Here is a 15483-nt window from a genome sequence, read left to right on the forward strand (position 1 = left end):
CATTTCAAATTTATGGAACTGTTAAACATTTCAGACAGTCATCCTATAACTATCCATACAAGCTATACTTGCATTTTAGCAAAATAATAAGAAGACTGAGGAGCTACATTCTGAGCATAATAAAACTATTGTTAAAAATAGGAACACTTTCTGATTTTTAATCACTATCATGGTAATGTTCTGGTTGCAACAAATCTTACATCTTCTACAGAGAAAAAATCACAATCATCTCCTTAGTAAATATTTAATTAAACAAAGAACACTGGTAAACAATAATCTGCACCAATACTTTTAACTATTAAAAAATTCAAAAGATAAATTCACTGACTGTAGACAACATTTTTTTATATTCACGCAAGTACGTCTGGTGACTGGACACTATTTCAAGTTATAATATATAATAAATAATTAGAATCTAAGACTGTTTATAAAAACCTCTATTTTCTTCAACTCACCTTTACCTTCTCTTTCTCATTGTAGGACATTGCTGTATTACTCAAGAGATATCCAACAATTTATTCACCACCGGTTTGGTTTCCCACTAAACTATTCACACAATTTGATAGTAAAGCTCTAGTTAAGTCTTTGCTCCTTAAGAGTGTTGCAGAACCGTATGGAAATTTTAGAAGCTTATTTTACAGCTCAAGACATATTCAGGACAGTTATTCAACATTCAGCAAAAACCCTCCCATGAGCAATACACTCGAAGTTCCTTCACTGGCAAGAACAAAATGAAACCACGTAACTACTTATTATTGGTCTTTTTATTTTCCACACACAAAAAACTGTTACCTAGGTAACACTCACTAGTCTGAAGAGTTTAACCATCTGTAGTTTGAATTAAGAATGTAATACCATACTATATGAGTTCTGGACAAATAACGATTTCAATTTCATCAATGTTTTTAGCTTGTTTCTGCTATTTGCTTTCACTGTTTGATATAACTATTTTAGGAGTACTCCAAACATAAGTGAAAAAACACATTTTTAATGTTTGAATCAAGTGTAGACTTTATGCATTAGAAAGATCATCTTTAATTTCAAATACTTAAGGAAGAGAGAGACTTTTCTGATTCATGTAAAACTACATGGAAAAAAAAATCTCTTTAATGGAAGTCGCAGAACGGGAAAATAATAGGCAGAACCTCATATGAACTGCCACGATGCCGGGAATGGTGGGAGAATTCACCAAAAAAAAATTCTCCACTGGAACATAAATAATAAATCTACTTAATTCCTTAGTACATGTAGGTCGCTTTAAAAGTAATGCCTCCTACCTGAATCCATGGAAAACATAACACATACAAAGAGCACAGTAACACTGTTTGATAGAGCAAATTCCCATCCACAAAACACTATCGATCAATATAGTCAGCTCTATTAGCTATGTATTTTCACCAGCAGTGAACAACAACCTGCATGTCACATTTGGAAAAATATGCACCAGCAGAGGGGTCCCACTATTTCACAGGAGCTATGATGATGTTGTTGCTATGAAAATATGGCCCACACAGTCTATCTTTCATTAGTCCAAACAGATGTAAGTCAGAAGGTGCCAAATCCGGGTGTGGTAGGAAAGTGCAGACAAGATTGGTGATATATTCCATGATCTTCCCACTGGTATCAGGCCTGGCTTTACAGTGTTCTAAGAGAAAGGATGTATTCTTCTGTGGCCTGACTCTGGAAGTTCAAGCCTCCAGCTTAGACAGTGTCAAAATGTAGTGATGAGAGTTGATAATTTCTTTGGATTCCACAAAATCCAGAATGATCACCCCATTCCTGTCCCAAAAGACAGTGCACATCACTTCACCTACTGAGGGCTGCATCTTGAACATTTTCTTCAATAAGGAATTCTTACATTGCCACACCAAGGACAGCCATTTTGACTCTTGCTTGTAGTGGTGACACTGCATCTCATCACTGGTAATGATGCAATCCAGGTAACTGTCACTTTCAGCTTTGTATCATTCAAAAATGAATGAGGCTTTCCTCCTGTTCCTGTGGGAGAATCCATGGGATCTTCCTGATGTAAACTTAGCAATAACCCAACACTGCCACCATTGTTTCCAATTCATTAAAGCCAATATTTAGCATCATACATAGTTCCCTAGGTATAATCTGCTGGTTTGTGTGGGTAGCATATCAAGATGCTCTTCATTACACAGTATGACAGCAGTGCATGGCCATCCCTAATGTGGTTTGTCTTTCACACTGCTGTCGCCACTGCTAAACCACACCACACACTGCATCACTGTGTTCACATCCACTCTTTGGTCCCCATAAATGTTCAGCAAGCATCAGTGAATGTTGCTGAGTATAATGCTTTCCACCTGGAGGATTCAGTTCCACACCTCTGCTCCATATACACTTCCATGTCAGAAGCCATTTGAGTGTCAAACTATCTTTCACATAGCATTAAAATCTAATGGAATATTGGTAGGAAGGTTCAACCTCTACTGCCATATCACCAACATTCAACTCTGACATCGTGGACCAACAGAATAAAATAGGAGGCATTACTTTCAGAGCAATCCTTGCATAATAACTCCCTATAAACTCAGTGATTTACTGTATCTAACTCCCTGATTGGTCTGATCACTTTTTTTTTTTTGACAGCTATTGATTTGCAAACATCTGCAAGCAGACTGTTTAGATTATTTTGTCTAAATTCGGAATTAGCAAGCCATACAGTTGGTATCTCACAATTTAAGTAATGCAGACAAAATCTGTATTTTATCTAAGGAAATTAAGAAGCAAATTTTTGTTCAAATATTCAAAGAAAATTATTTTTTAAAACAGTCTTGAAAAATAGATCTACCTCATTAGGAATAACATTACACCTTTCCCTTTTGCTTAACATTCCACCTACTTAAAGCTTTTGTTCCTACAGCAACTGACTTTCTTCATTACAATCTTTTTCTACTCAACTTATTTTTGTAATAAAGTATGAAAATGTGAAATCATAGTGGGAAAATGGGTCGATTTGTAGTTAAAGATTACCTTATTCTTTGGCAAGAAAAATAGAAAGGTAAGAAAAAAGCCCTAAGGTGAAAAAGGGAGATTTCCAAAGTATCTGGAAATGATTTTTTTTTATTATTTCTATTGTTTCAGGCTTCTGAAGGCTCCACAGTAGTTCGAGAAATACTGGACCAATTCAAAATATGTCAAGAAAAGCTAAGTATTTCCCTTCAGCACTTTTACTGTGCTTTTTAAATTATAAAAACATAAAAACAGAAAAAAAAGTTAATTTAAAATTCAGAATTTAAACATTTTTTTTACCTTAGGAAATATTATTTCCTTCCAATTTCATCTAAAATTAATTTCAATTTCTCTAAGTTCACTTTTTGCTTATGATGATTACCAAGACAATGTGCATTTATGTAATGTAAAAGCTGATTTACCTTGTCACCTTCAGAGAAAGTTATTCCATCAACGGCCCTTTTCCAAGTAATCTCTGGGATAGGTTCTCCTTCTGCTTCACAGATGAGGGTGGCTTTCCCATTCTCAAATGTGGTTTCATTTTTAAGCTGTGTTATTTGAGGCTGTACTGTTAAAATACAAATTACATTATTCACCTTGCATAAAGAACATCAATATATTTTTTTCCTTTAAAACAGTGCATTTAAATTCATTTTCTTCTGTTTACCTAAAGGTTTAACATTACTATCTACAAAAGCAATCAACTTTTCTGACTTCAAGTTGCACAACTACCATTTCTGTGTTTTTGACCACCTGAACTCTTGTCTAAGAATGGCTGCCAGCCTCAGGGCTGCCTGCTCCCTTGCTTCAGCACAACAGGATAAACCCTGATTAACAAGGCCCTTGCTGTGGTGGCCCTGTCATTGTGCTTTGCTCCTGGCTCCCCATCTCTTAGGGAGCAGGACATTTCAGGAATGAAACAAAGACTCAGTGTCTACATGGCAATCCCACACATGAGTAGGAGTAACTCCATGTAACATTACAGGCTTGGTGCTGATCAGCCTAGAGGGTCCCAGCAATCAAGAAGTTGGCTGTGAACCAGCAGGGTATCCCTGAGTAGTTAGAAGACTCAGAGGGATCTTAACCATGAGTATAAACATCTGACAGAGGTGAATACAGGTGGAGACAAACTTCTCAGTGGTGCAAGGACAGGACAATAAGCAATAGGCACAAACTGAAATAACATTTAAGAAGAGCAAAACCCTTTTTTACTGTGAGGAATGGTTGAACACAAAAGCAAGCCCAGGAAGCTGTGGATTCTCCATCTCTGACTGTACTCAAAAGTCAACTACACACAGTCTCAAGCAAACTGCTCTAGCTAGTGCTGCTCTGAGCAGTGGGATTGCACTAGATGATCTCCAGAAATGCCTTCCTCATTCAGCTACTCTATGACACTATGATAATTTCTGTCTTCAGAGATAAATTGCTTGGAATAATACAGGATTACTAATATTTGTTGTGGGCTAGAGTCTTTAGTGGGATGGGGTAGAGAATTAGAAAGATAAAGGTAGGAAAACGTGGATTGAGATTGCTTATTAGATCAGCAAAAGTTGTGTACGCAAGCAAAACAAAATAAGGAATTTATTCACCAGTTCCGATCTTGCAGGCAATTTCCAGAACATCAGCAATTTCCAGGAAAGCCAAGCCCTACTGTGCATAATGATTACTTAGGAAGACAAATGCTCTAACTCAACATTTCCTCTTTCCTCTTTCTTTTGCCTTTATTACTGAATACAACATCATGTGCCGTGGGAACATCCCTTTGGCCCGATTTAGGTCAGCTGTCCTGACTGTGTCCCCTCCCTGTCCCTTGTGCTCCCTCAGCTCATTGCTGGTAGGGCACTGTGAGAAACAGACAAGTACTTGGATCTTTCTAAGTGCTGTTGAGCAACAATTAAAACATCAGTACATTTTCAAGACTATTCTCACCACAAATCCAAAATGTAGCAGTATGTGAGCCTCTGTGAAGGAAATTAACTCTATCCCAGCTGAAATCAAGACAATATTGTTTATCTTGAATCTTTAGAAATATCTATCTGCCTTACACAAACTGAGTTTAACAAAGTCTCTCAATAACAAACGTATTACTACTAACGCTATTAAGAATTGAAAACTTCTCTGACAAAACATTCATCTTTACTTACTCTGTAAATTGGCGGAAAAATAGATTTTTTAAAAGTCCAGATAATGTTTGCATTCTTCAGATCATTCCAGTTTACAGATACTGGTGCAGAGCAATTACAGCTCTCAAGCTATATTGTGCCTTGACAGGTTATTTACATTGCAATGCCATTTCTAGTTAAAAGGGAACACCTACTTAGAGAACTTATCTGTACAATATTATAAAAGAACTCTGCTGTATAACTATGCACAGAACATTATTCTCTCCCATTGCATTCAAATACCTTCATAAAAAAATGTGTTGGCACTATATATTTAGTCATATTTAACCATTAGTAAGCTTCTCCAAATCTTTGTAGATTGAAGGAGACACTCATCTCATTGCAAAGCCTACTATATAATCCTGTAACAGGAGTATGATTCAATAAGTTTATACCCAAAAGCAGTGAGCTAGGTTTGTATGAGTAAATTTAATACTATATTTTCAGTTATCTTTACTTTTGTTTTTGATGAAACACTGCTAGATTATAGTCTAGATAAAGCACAAAATAAACAGTGAGGTGACGTATTTTCTAATGGATTTTTGGAAGTGTATGCAATGCAGAAAAGCAACTGTGTTACATTCATTAACCAGAAGGGGAAAGAGAATCATTCCAGTTAGAGGGGAACCCTGCTCAGATCAGACTGCATAGGGATTTTTTGACAACTACCTTAAAAAATTCCAGGAACAGACTGCATAATCTTTCTCACCAGCCTACTGCAGTTCCTGGTTGCCCTCATGGTAAGAACTTTTTTTTTCCTCATATCTGATCTCTTTTCATTTTTTTACCACTATTTATTACCACTGTCTTTCAGACACGGCATCACCAAGAAAAATAATAAAACCAGGTTCAAATCTGCTACATTCAGACAGATCATCTCCTTCTATTCTGTCCATTTCTATCACATCATTTTTGGTCTCACTTCTCATTCATTACCTCCATAGTCCTTCAATTGTTTGTATACTGTCTGTTGACGTTGTGAACACGTCTGTTCACATCTGTTCACTATTACAAAAAATCTACTTTAAGTTTACTGCACAGAGATGAAAAATAAGTAATATTTTCCCAAATGAAGTAGTGCACTAATATTCTTCTTCACTCAGATAAAATCTAAGGTGAGTGAAAATGTGCACAAGAAGAAAATATTCAGCGAGATTAGGAGATTTTAAGTATCAGTTGAATCCAGCTTTATTTGGTATGTTACAAGGTAGTAAACAAAGCATTATAGCAGGATACCAATTAATTTGAAAAAAAGCTGTTAGCTGTCCTCAGTGGTATAACTAAAGGATAATACTTTTGTGAAATAAATGAAGAATTTGAAATGACATGAAAATTTTACTTCTCACTTCTAGGATCATTCAAATGCCTATGAAACATTCTACCATGAGTAGCTCAGATACTCCTTCTATAGCCACAGTCCCCTGGCTACAGTATAAACAGTTGTTTCTTTTTTTTAATATATATTATCATTCCTGAAAACAAGGAAATATGTATGGCAGATACATCACTCAAATGAAAGCATCAAACATAGTATTTTATGAAATAAATTTGACAAATTTGGCATTATCTTTATCAGAACATGATTATTTCCCATACATACATGCCAAACAATAAGCTTTTCTCAAGTTGATTCATCTTCATAAGTATATAATTTGAACTATTTATTATTTTATCTCTCTGGTTTATATTCTGAATTTCTTTAAAGTCTTCTTCAAATGGATTATAACAAGACGAAGTTTTAACTTGACATTTTAGACATGGAGGCTGACATTTAAAGGAATAAGCACTGATTAATCATCAAATGAATCTAGCTGACAGTTATTACTAGGAAGAAGAGCATTGAAAATGGGAAAGGATATTACTTAATTGCTTATTTTAATAGGTCACAAGCTATTGACTAATAGGTTTATACTGTTTGCTTATAAATTACATTTTGGACATATTTTTGTATAGAAGTAAATAACATTTATTCAAGAAAGAAAAGCGTACAACTGACAGAAATACTGAAATGGATGTTTTTTTCCCCAGTTCTTTAACTGTTCTTTCTAAACTGACATTTTTATTCTCAAACTGAATTGGTATTTACTTTCAGTATTCTAGCAAATGTGAAACAAATGAAAAATGGTCTTAGGATGCCAGCCCAGAAGACCTCCAGGTATTCACTAGTTTCTTCAGTCAAAATTACTGAAGCATTTGTGTTATAATCACAGAATCACAACATATGCTGAGTTGGAAGGGATGCACAAGGACAATCGAGTCAAACTCCTGGCTACACACAGGACTACCTACAAATCAGATCATATCTTTCAGAACATTGTCCAAACATTCCTTGAACTCAGACAGGCTGGGTGCTGAGAGCACTGCCATGGGGAGCCTGTCCTGGTGCCCAACCACCACCTCAGTGAAGAATCTTTTCCTATTTTCCAATCGGATAAAAATGTACTTAAAAAATTCTTAACTAAATTATCTAACTGAAATGAAAGTAGATTTCAACACAGAAAGGAGTTACACTTGAGCTTCATTAAAATGATTTTACTTGGAAAGCAGCAGTACTGCCTTTGGACCTGGTCACCTTGTTCTAAGTGCCTCTGAGTGGAGCTTGGGACTTGTACAAGAGATCTCTTCCAACCTCAACCATTCTATGATTCTGTGCACATCTCTACAGGTTCATAGGTTCATAGGTTCATTAGGTTGGAAAGGACCTACAAGATCATCTAGTCCAACCATCCTCCTATCACTATCCCTACCCAAGTACTAAATCAAATCCCTTAGCACCTCATCTAAACGCTTCTTGAACAGCGCTAGGGATGGTGCCTCAACCACCTCCCTAGGCAGGCCATTCCAGTGCCTGACCACTCTTTCAGAAAAAAAATGTTTCCTCACATCTAATCTAAATCTTCCCCAGCGCAACTTGTGGCCATTCCCTCTTGTCCTGTCATTATTTATCAGGGAGAAGAGGCCCACCCCCTCCTCACCACAAATGATGGTGAGGTGAATGTACAGATGTTACTTTTGAAATATTAGCAAGTGTGATGTTACCAAATAAAGAAATAATATTGCAATTTGGAAATTCTCTGAGTAGAGAAGTCTGATCTTCAGATCACTACCACTTATAATATTTCCTCCTTGGTCTTCCCTAAACTGATTTCATATAAGGGGAGAATACCTCATAAATTGACAGTTTATGCTCATTGCTGTGCACTTCACAGCCTCCCTTACAAAGCTTAAGAACATAGATAGCAATCTCAGCATCTAGATTTGTTATTTTCTGCTTACAACTGATTTCTTGAAAACGATATACATTTTAATGAATTCACAGAGTGAATACCCATATCATTGACAAGAGGTTCATCAGACTTGAGAAGTAGAACAAGTAGGAAGCTTGAGACAGTCCTAATTATATCTCTTGAAAATAAACACTATCAGTACAAACGTGGTTTTATTATCAACAGGCTTATTATATGTCAAAATCACTGCCTGGTATGCTGTTTTTCTGCACATCCACATCTGAATCAGGTAGCAAAACCACAACCCTGTCCTCCTGAAAATTGCTGATACCATTTGAATTTTGTACACAAGCAAGATCCCAACAAGGAAATAGGTTAACAACTGATTCTTGAAATTTGATGCCTGTCTTAAAAAACATACAAAAAACAAACAGACAAAAACCTTTACCTATACATTAGGGGTTGATTTAGTGCATGATTAATGCACTATTGTGTACTACTACTTTACATTTGAAGTGATTTAAGACTTGTCTTCTGACAGATATGGTATCATCGCTTTTATAGATAGCATCACTGTTATTTTAAGAATTAGAGATGTTCCACACAGGTAAGAAGGTAAGAGGGAGGGAAGAAGGAATATAGAAAGTGTATGAATGTTTAACATTTACATCTTTAATTGATGATTTGCACTTTCTGAAACTGCAGTTGGTGTGGGATGAGGAAGCAGACAGTTTTATACACAAATATACAGTATTCCCTATATAGACATACCAGTAGATTTAAACAAAGAGCACCTATATTTGTATTGAATTTTACCACAGAAAACAAAACATACATTTATCTGCTTCTAAATGTGAAAGAAAAATAACCATGTAAAATGTATTGGTTGTAATGCTTGAAAATAGTGAACAGTGTACGCAACCTTCACACCACATTTTCAGTATAAATTGTGGCTTGTTTGGTTCAAAGATGCATGGCTTTTGGGAGCACAAGAAAGCTAAATATTTTTAATTTACTCATATGAACTAAGTCTAAGAGGGATAAGACAGAAGAGGTAATTTACATTTTCCAACTTCTCATCTGCCTGATGACAAATCATAAAGGAATGATAGTATATACTTTCCTCAATAATAATTAAATTTACATTGCACACCGCTGCATAAATCTTCCTGCTGTGTAAGATTCAGACTATTCTTAAGACACCTAGAAAATAGTATGTGGTCAGACTATACTATAACTATAATCATTATTATTAAGAAATCTTCAGTGACAGGGATGTTCCTTCTCCTCTACGATTTATTATGCAGAACAAATAAAAAGCAGTAATTAAGGTTAAAAACTGGAGAGAGTGAGGTAGGAATACATAGATTTTATATATGTGTTAGGGTTCCAGAAAATGTCTGGATAAGAATTTGATATGAAAACAAAATAGCTTTTGATACACTGATATTGGAAACAAGTTAAAAAAAAAAGAACAAAAACAAAGTCACATATAGAGATATTAGATGGCACTATGATGGCCACACCCATTCAAAAGCGCAGATCACAAGAAATTTAAAATGCTGAATTCCCTAACATTACTGTTGTTAATATTGCTTTAAGGTTACATAATTAGCATTAGAAGCTTCAATCATGCCAGAACCCTGATGCAGTACAAACAATAGTCTCAAGAAGCTTCAATTGTAAATTAAAATTAGAGATAACAGATAGGTGAGATAAACAAGCTAATGGAGCATAAAAAAAATGTGTAATTTAAGAGCTTATTTTAACATAAACTGTTTGTTTGTGCACTACTGAGCTATAATAATTAGCCATCTGCCTTGCCATTTTCAGTCTGCAGTTTTTTGAATGCATTTATAAGGGGAAGAAAAGTATAATAAATTGTTGGTTGTACACATGTCTGCAAGTTTAATCTTTGTGAAAGAGACGAAAGAAAAAGTAAAGTTATTTGTAGGAGAAAATACAGCAACTCTGCTCCACATTTTCAGAGTGAGACATAAACTTTGTAAAGGAAATATTAGACTAAAATCCCATTGAGCTTTGGAGAATACAAAGGAGGTAAGAAGCTTATTTTCTGATACAAAGCCAAGTCAAACTGACAGTACACAGATTATTATAACCTAATTGAAATAAATCCAAGAGAAGAGCACACAGGAAATGTAGCTGTAAATATACATATACAATGACATGCTCTAAATTAGCTATCAACACTCAGGGAAGAGACTTGGGAAAGGTAAAGAGGATGCATGAGAAGGCATGGAGATCCAAACAGAAGTACTTCTGCATTAAAGTTCCCCATAACATGACTCCTGCATGACATTCTTGCCTTGGCATTCCAAGAACAACAGATCATGACTGGACAGGTACAGAAATACATGGATCACAGATTCATGATCGCTTCCATGGTAGGAGAAATTTCTAAACTGGAATTTTTCCTCATATTAAAGAAATGAACTAGTGTAGAATGAACTATGAACTACTACTGTAGGCAGTAGAAAGGAATACATTTTATATATAATGTATGTAAAATGTATGTAAGAATGTATATTTTCTATATATTGCATATAGGAAATATTCACTTTTAGTCCAGTGTTCCCTGCTTTCACTGTTCCTTGCATTAATAAGTTATTTAAATAAAAAAAAAAAAAAACAACAAATAAGCAAAACTAAGTACAGCTCAGCCATATTTAAAATGACCTAAACTACATGCAAAATTATTCCTGATACTAATGTCCCCAAACTCATACTGAAACTACCAAGTCATTTCTACCCCTTCAATATTTTTTCAATTTCGAAAAAACACAACTTAATAAAAAGTTTCTCTGTTGCATAAGTCTTCAATATGTTCCATAACTTCAGGTGAAAATGAAATTTAAGACTGCGTTTAATTTTCTTTCCTTTGAAAAGTTATCTAGAAGAACACTCAACCACCACAGAACAGAAAGTACCCCAGTGGTTAGGCAACATGTCTGTGCGTGTGTATGTGTATGTAGGACTGGAAACAGCAATGTGGAATGGTAAGAAGCCTCACAAAAAGGAAAGATACGGGAGGGCACACAGATACAGTTGATCTGTTCAAAGAAACAATCAGCGTTCTTCATAAAGAATACAATTGTGAACACAGACTGCGTAGAAGGGCACAGAAAGAGAGGTAAGTTTTCATGTTTTTATACTTTTTGCTTCTGAAATTCTTGTTTCTTAATATCAGAAAATCTTCAGTGACTACGCAATCATGCACTTGGAAAAAAAAGAAAACAAAAACAGATATAAAATCAGGAACACCTCTGCATGGAACTCTTCTTAAAAAAACAACAAAACCGACTGATAGGAAAAATAACCAGTTTTCCCCTTTCAGTAGTTTTCTCTTATTCTCCCTTTGGTTTTCTTGCAAGCAGCCAACTTCTAAAGGCAAACTAGAGTGAATTAACAATTTAACACTCCATTGTATTGTATCTGAATAGTACAGTAGTAAAAAATAGCCCTTTCAAAATTGGATTCAGGATTAAAGGTTAAAGTGGTCAATAGCAAGGAAAGTTATAAAATTATACAGTGGTTTCCTGCATCAGAAGACACACTGCAGGAATACTGTTCAACTGAAAACTCGGAATTGTAACTTCAGCTGCTCCTTGTGAAAGGAAGGATGGTATATTTTATAAAGTACTTACCAAAAACCTGAAGGAATGTCTGTCTCTTATCATTTCCCGCTTTGTTTTTAGCACTGCAGACGTAAAGACCCGCATCAATATTTTTTATATCTCTTATTGTTAACTCTGCATTGTTCCCTCTCAATACATATTTTTCATTTTCTTCAATAAGTTTACCATTCCTAAAAAAAACCACCAAAAAAGATATAGAGAATCAGCAGGTTCCAAAGTCTGAAATAATGCACTATGAAAGCATCAATCAATTTTAAGTAATGTTCTAAGAAAGTGCTATTATGCTGTTAAGAAAAATGCATTAACTCATGTGACATAAACTCACAGTATGCGTAGAAGGGACTTAAATTAAGCATGATGACAATTGTTCTGCTGGATTACTGTTGTGTTCTGTTGTGTACCATAAGAACGAGCATGTTCTACACATAAGCAATGCAATCTGGACTCCATTTTGATGATCAGGACCCCTGGTTCACCATTTTATTGTCAAGTTCTAAAATATATGTATTAAAAATACTCTAACTTCATTCTTAAAATTTCATGACTTAATGGTAGAAAATATGCTTGTGAATAGAAGTCTAAAACACAACTTGCACTCAAGGAATCTGGCATAGTTGGATGTAAGAAACAGTTAAAGGCACATTTTTAAGTTTATATTAGTAATAAGATATCAATTTATAAAAATAATTTTATATTAGTTACACATAGAGCCTCTTGGCACATAAAGAACTCTTCTGAATTATTTCCTCTCGGATGATGTTGGCTAGCCACAATCTAGTAAGCAGACATATCTCCAGGCATTATAATTAGCTCTGACCAGATGGTATAGAAATAATAAAACCTGTGAACAATTCTGAGTGCTGATCAAGGCTTAACCACTCCATCTGAGTAACACACAGTTACTGTAACGGATTCTTCTAAAAGGAAGCAATCCTAACTTTACTTGTACCTCTTTTCATTCTCACTTATTTGATTTAGGATTATTTTGTTCTGCTGAATCATCAACACCCTGTTCTTGTATGCACCTACATGAAGACTGCCTGATTTTCATAAGCATTAATAAACTAGATGGCAATGCCAAGCTTTTGAAAACAAATTGTGAAAGGAAACCAATGCATATATATATTTCCATAACTGTTTTATTTCAAGATTTGAGAAACAACTGTTTTCATATTCTTTCTGCTCACAGAATCCCGATAGCTAGGTATAATTCATATCTTCTAAAATGATACTTTCCCTAAAAGTGAAAACACCATTTGTTGTTTGTTTATGTGTTTTTCCCCACCTTGGGAATATTAATGGCATTCCCTGGCCATCTGTTTATCCTGCATTTTACTAACATTTTTTGTAAGTAACTCTGTTCCAATTATCAGTCTATTTTAATACATGATGATGATTCTCCCTTATCTCCCGTTCAAAGAAAAGCATATACACTGCTTAGCTGAAGAGAAAAGGTATATTTCTTCATCTAAGTGTTTTCATAAAAATTACAACGACCTCTGTAGGTGGCAAGAGTCTATACTCAAGGTCAAAAGTAGTTTCCAAATGCCCTTCATATCATTCACTATGTGTATCTGTGAAATGAGGAGAAATTAGATCATGAAGATTACTATGGACATTCTAGGGAAAAGGAAGGGTTCAGACTGACAATGATATGGGTGAACAAAAAACCACGATACGTTAAAAGAACACTGTTTCTTTTATTATTTCTTTTGTTACATAGTTCCATGCCCTGTCAATAAAGATATGGGGAGTAGATCCAACTAAATTTTATTACTGTAAATTACCTCCACAAATGTAAACAATAATTGTTTTCAGTAGGACTATTTCCATGAGTAAACGTTACCAGTTCAGGACCTGCACATTTGAATTATATTTCAAACCTAGCTGATCTATTTCTATTAGTGTATTGTTTTGCTTTAATGCAGTATCAGTTAAGTGGTGAAAGAATTAGATTCCTTTAGTCCATGAAATATTAACAAAGTACATCTGCATATTAAATACAGTGAACTAAAACTAGATTTTGACAACCTTTCTTCTCTGTTAGGTATCTCAAACTGACTAACTAGCAAATGATCTCAGACATTTTTGAGTAACATCAACACAACAGCTCAGATGGCTCCATTCTAAATTGATAGTTAGTAGTTAGTAATAAAAAGGGTTAACATAACTAGTTAAAACTCTGTCATATTTGATATTGTCTAAAGAGATAGCTTGCAACTATAATTCTGACCATCATCTTGCTTAATTCAGTGCAGAGGAATGTAAGCCACTTCAGTATCACTAGCATTTGATTTTTAAGATGTTTTTCATGTCCTGGCAGAATTTGACATTCTGTTACATCAGTTCACTGGAAAGCTAAAAAGAATCAAGAGGAAAGGAAATCAGATTTCAACTGACTAAAATACCACTGGACTGTAAGGAAGGGAGGGCTACACAATGAGAGGTCCAAATTATGCACGCCTTGTTAAAAGAAGCTTCACTAGAGCCAGTGAGAGATTTTTAGGAGTCAGGACATATTTTAAAAACTGAAAAAGATACAAAGAACATTCCACTGTGTATAGAAGTGTTCCTTAGCACTGCTGAACCACATCACCAGGTACAGAGGTACTTTCTACACAGTATAATGAAAACCCAACCAAATGGAGTACAATTTGTCCACATCCTTTTTATCAATCAGAGCTTTTATTTAAGTCTCCTGAATACTCATTATTTAAGTGTTTAAAGTGGGATAGAGTAGATATATTTGCTATTCCTTGTATTAAGTGCATTTTGTGGTTAGGCCTAAATAACAAGAGGAACATCCACAAGTTTTTTCATCTTGTTCACTAACAGTTCACCCCTCTCTGCACTTTCTTCCTTAGCATAGCTATGTATTCATACAACAGACTTCCATTAAATCCCTTCATTATACCTGCTCATTTTACAAATGGATAATTTGAGACAAGCTGAATACAATCTCTGAACATGCACTGAAAAACAGTCAAGGAGTTAACACTACATCTATCTGTGTTCATGACAGGGAGACAGCAGACACACCAGCCCAAAAAAGAGGGGGGATGGGGGTGTCAACAGTTCATGGACTGTTTAGGTCTGGTTTTGTGGCTTAATGAGGCAGCGGGACCCATGGACCCATGCCCTGAGAAAGGAGAAAGGGCAAAAGGGAGAAGGGTAGGGAGATAGGATATGGTCTTATAAATAAAACAGCAGCAATGATCTGAGTTTTAAAGTTAGTTTACTAAACATGATGTGGGGATGCAAAATAACACAATACAGTATAATTTAAATTGAGGCTAATAAATTAAATGAGGGAATATCCAAAACCGAAGGCTTATTCTAAAGCTGAAAGCGAGATGCCTAGGGAGCACACACTGCTGGGATACACAGCAAAAAAAGAGGCTTTTGACTTGCAGCTTTATCTTTCACTCTGAATGGAAAACAGAAACAAGAAGTCTTCTG

The 15483-nt window shown here is 35.2% G+C and overlaps 1 protein-coding gene across 1 annotated transcript in view; it reads right to left on the reverse strand.

Moving 5' to 3' along the window:
* Positions 1–15483, reverse strand: part of NCAM2 (neural cell adhesion molecule 2) — a 222339-nt gene that overhangs the window by 101555 nt on the left and 105301 nt on the right. The window contains exons 8-9 of the mRNA XM_065740855.1: positions 12034–12194; positions 3402–3547 (exon numbers count right to left, since the gene is read on the reverse strand). Of these exons, the coding sequence (XP_065596927.1) occupies positions 3402–3547; positions 12034–12194 (307 nt within the window). The remainder of the gene's footprint in view (positions 1–3401; positions 3548–12033; positions 12195–15483) is intronic.

The sequence above is a fragment of the Cyrtonyx montezumae genome, unplaced genomic scaffold (assembly GCF_038088225.1).
Source record: "Cyrtonyx montezumae isolate F1298 unplaced genomic scaffold, pur_monq_1.0 scaffold_3, whole genome shotgun sequence".
In the NCBI taxonomy this organism is placed as follows: Eukaryota; Metazoa; Chordata; class Aves; order Galliformes; family Odontophoridae; genus Cyrtonyx; species Cyrtonyx montezumae.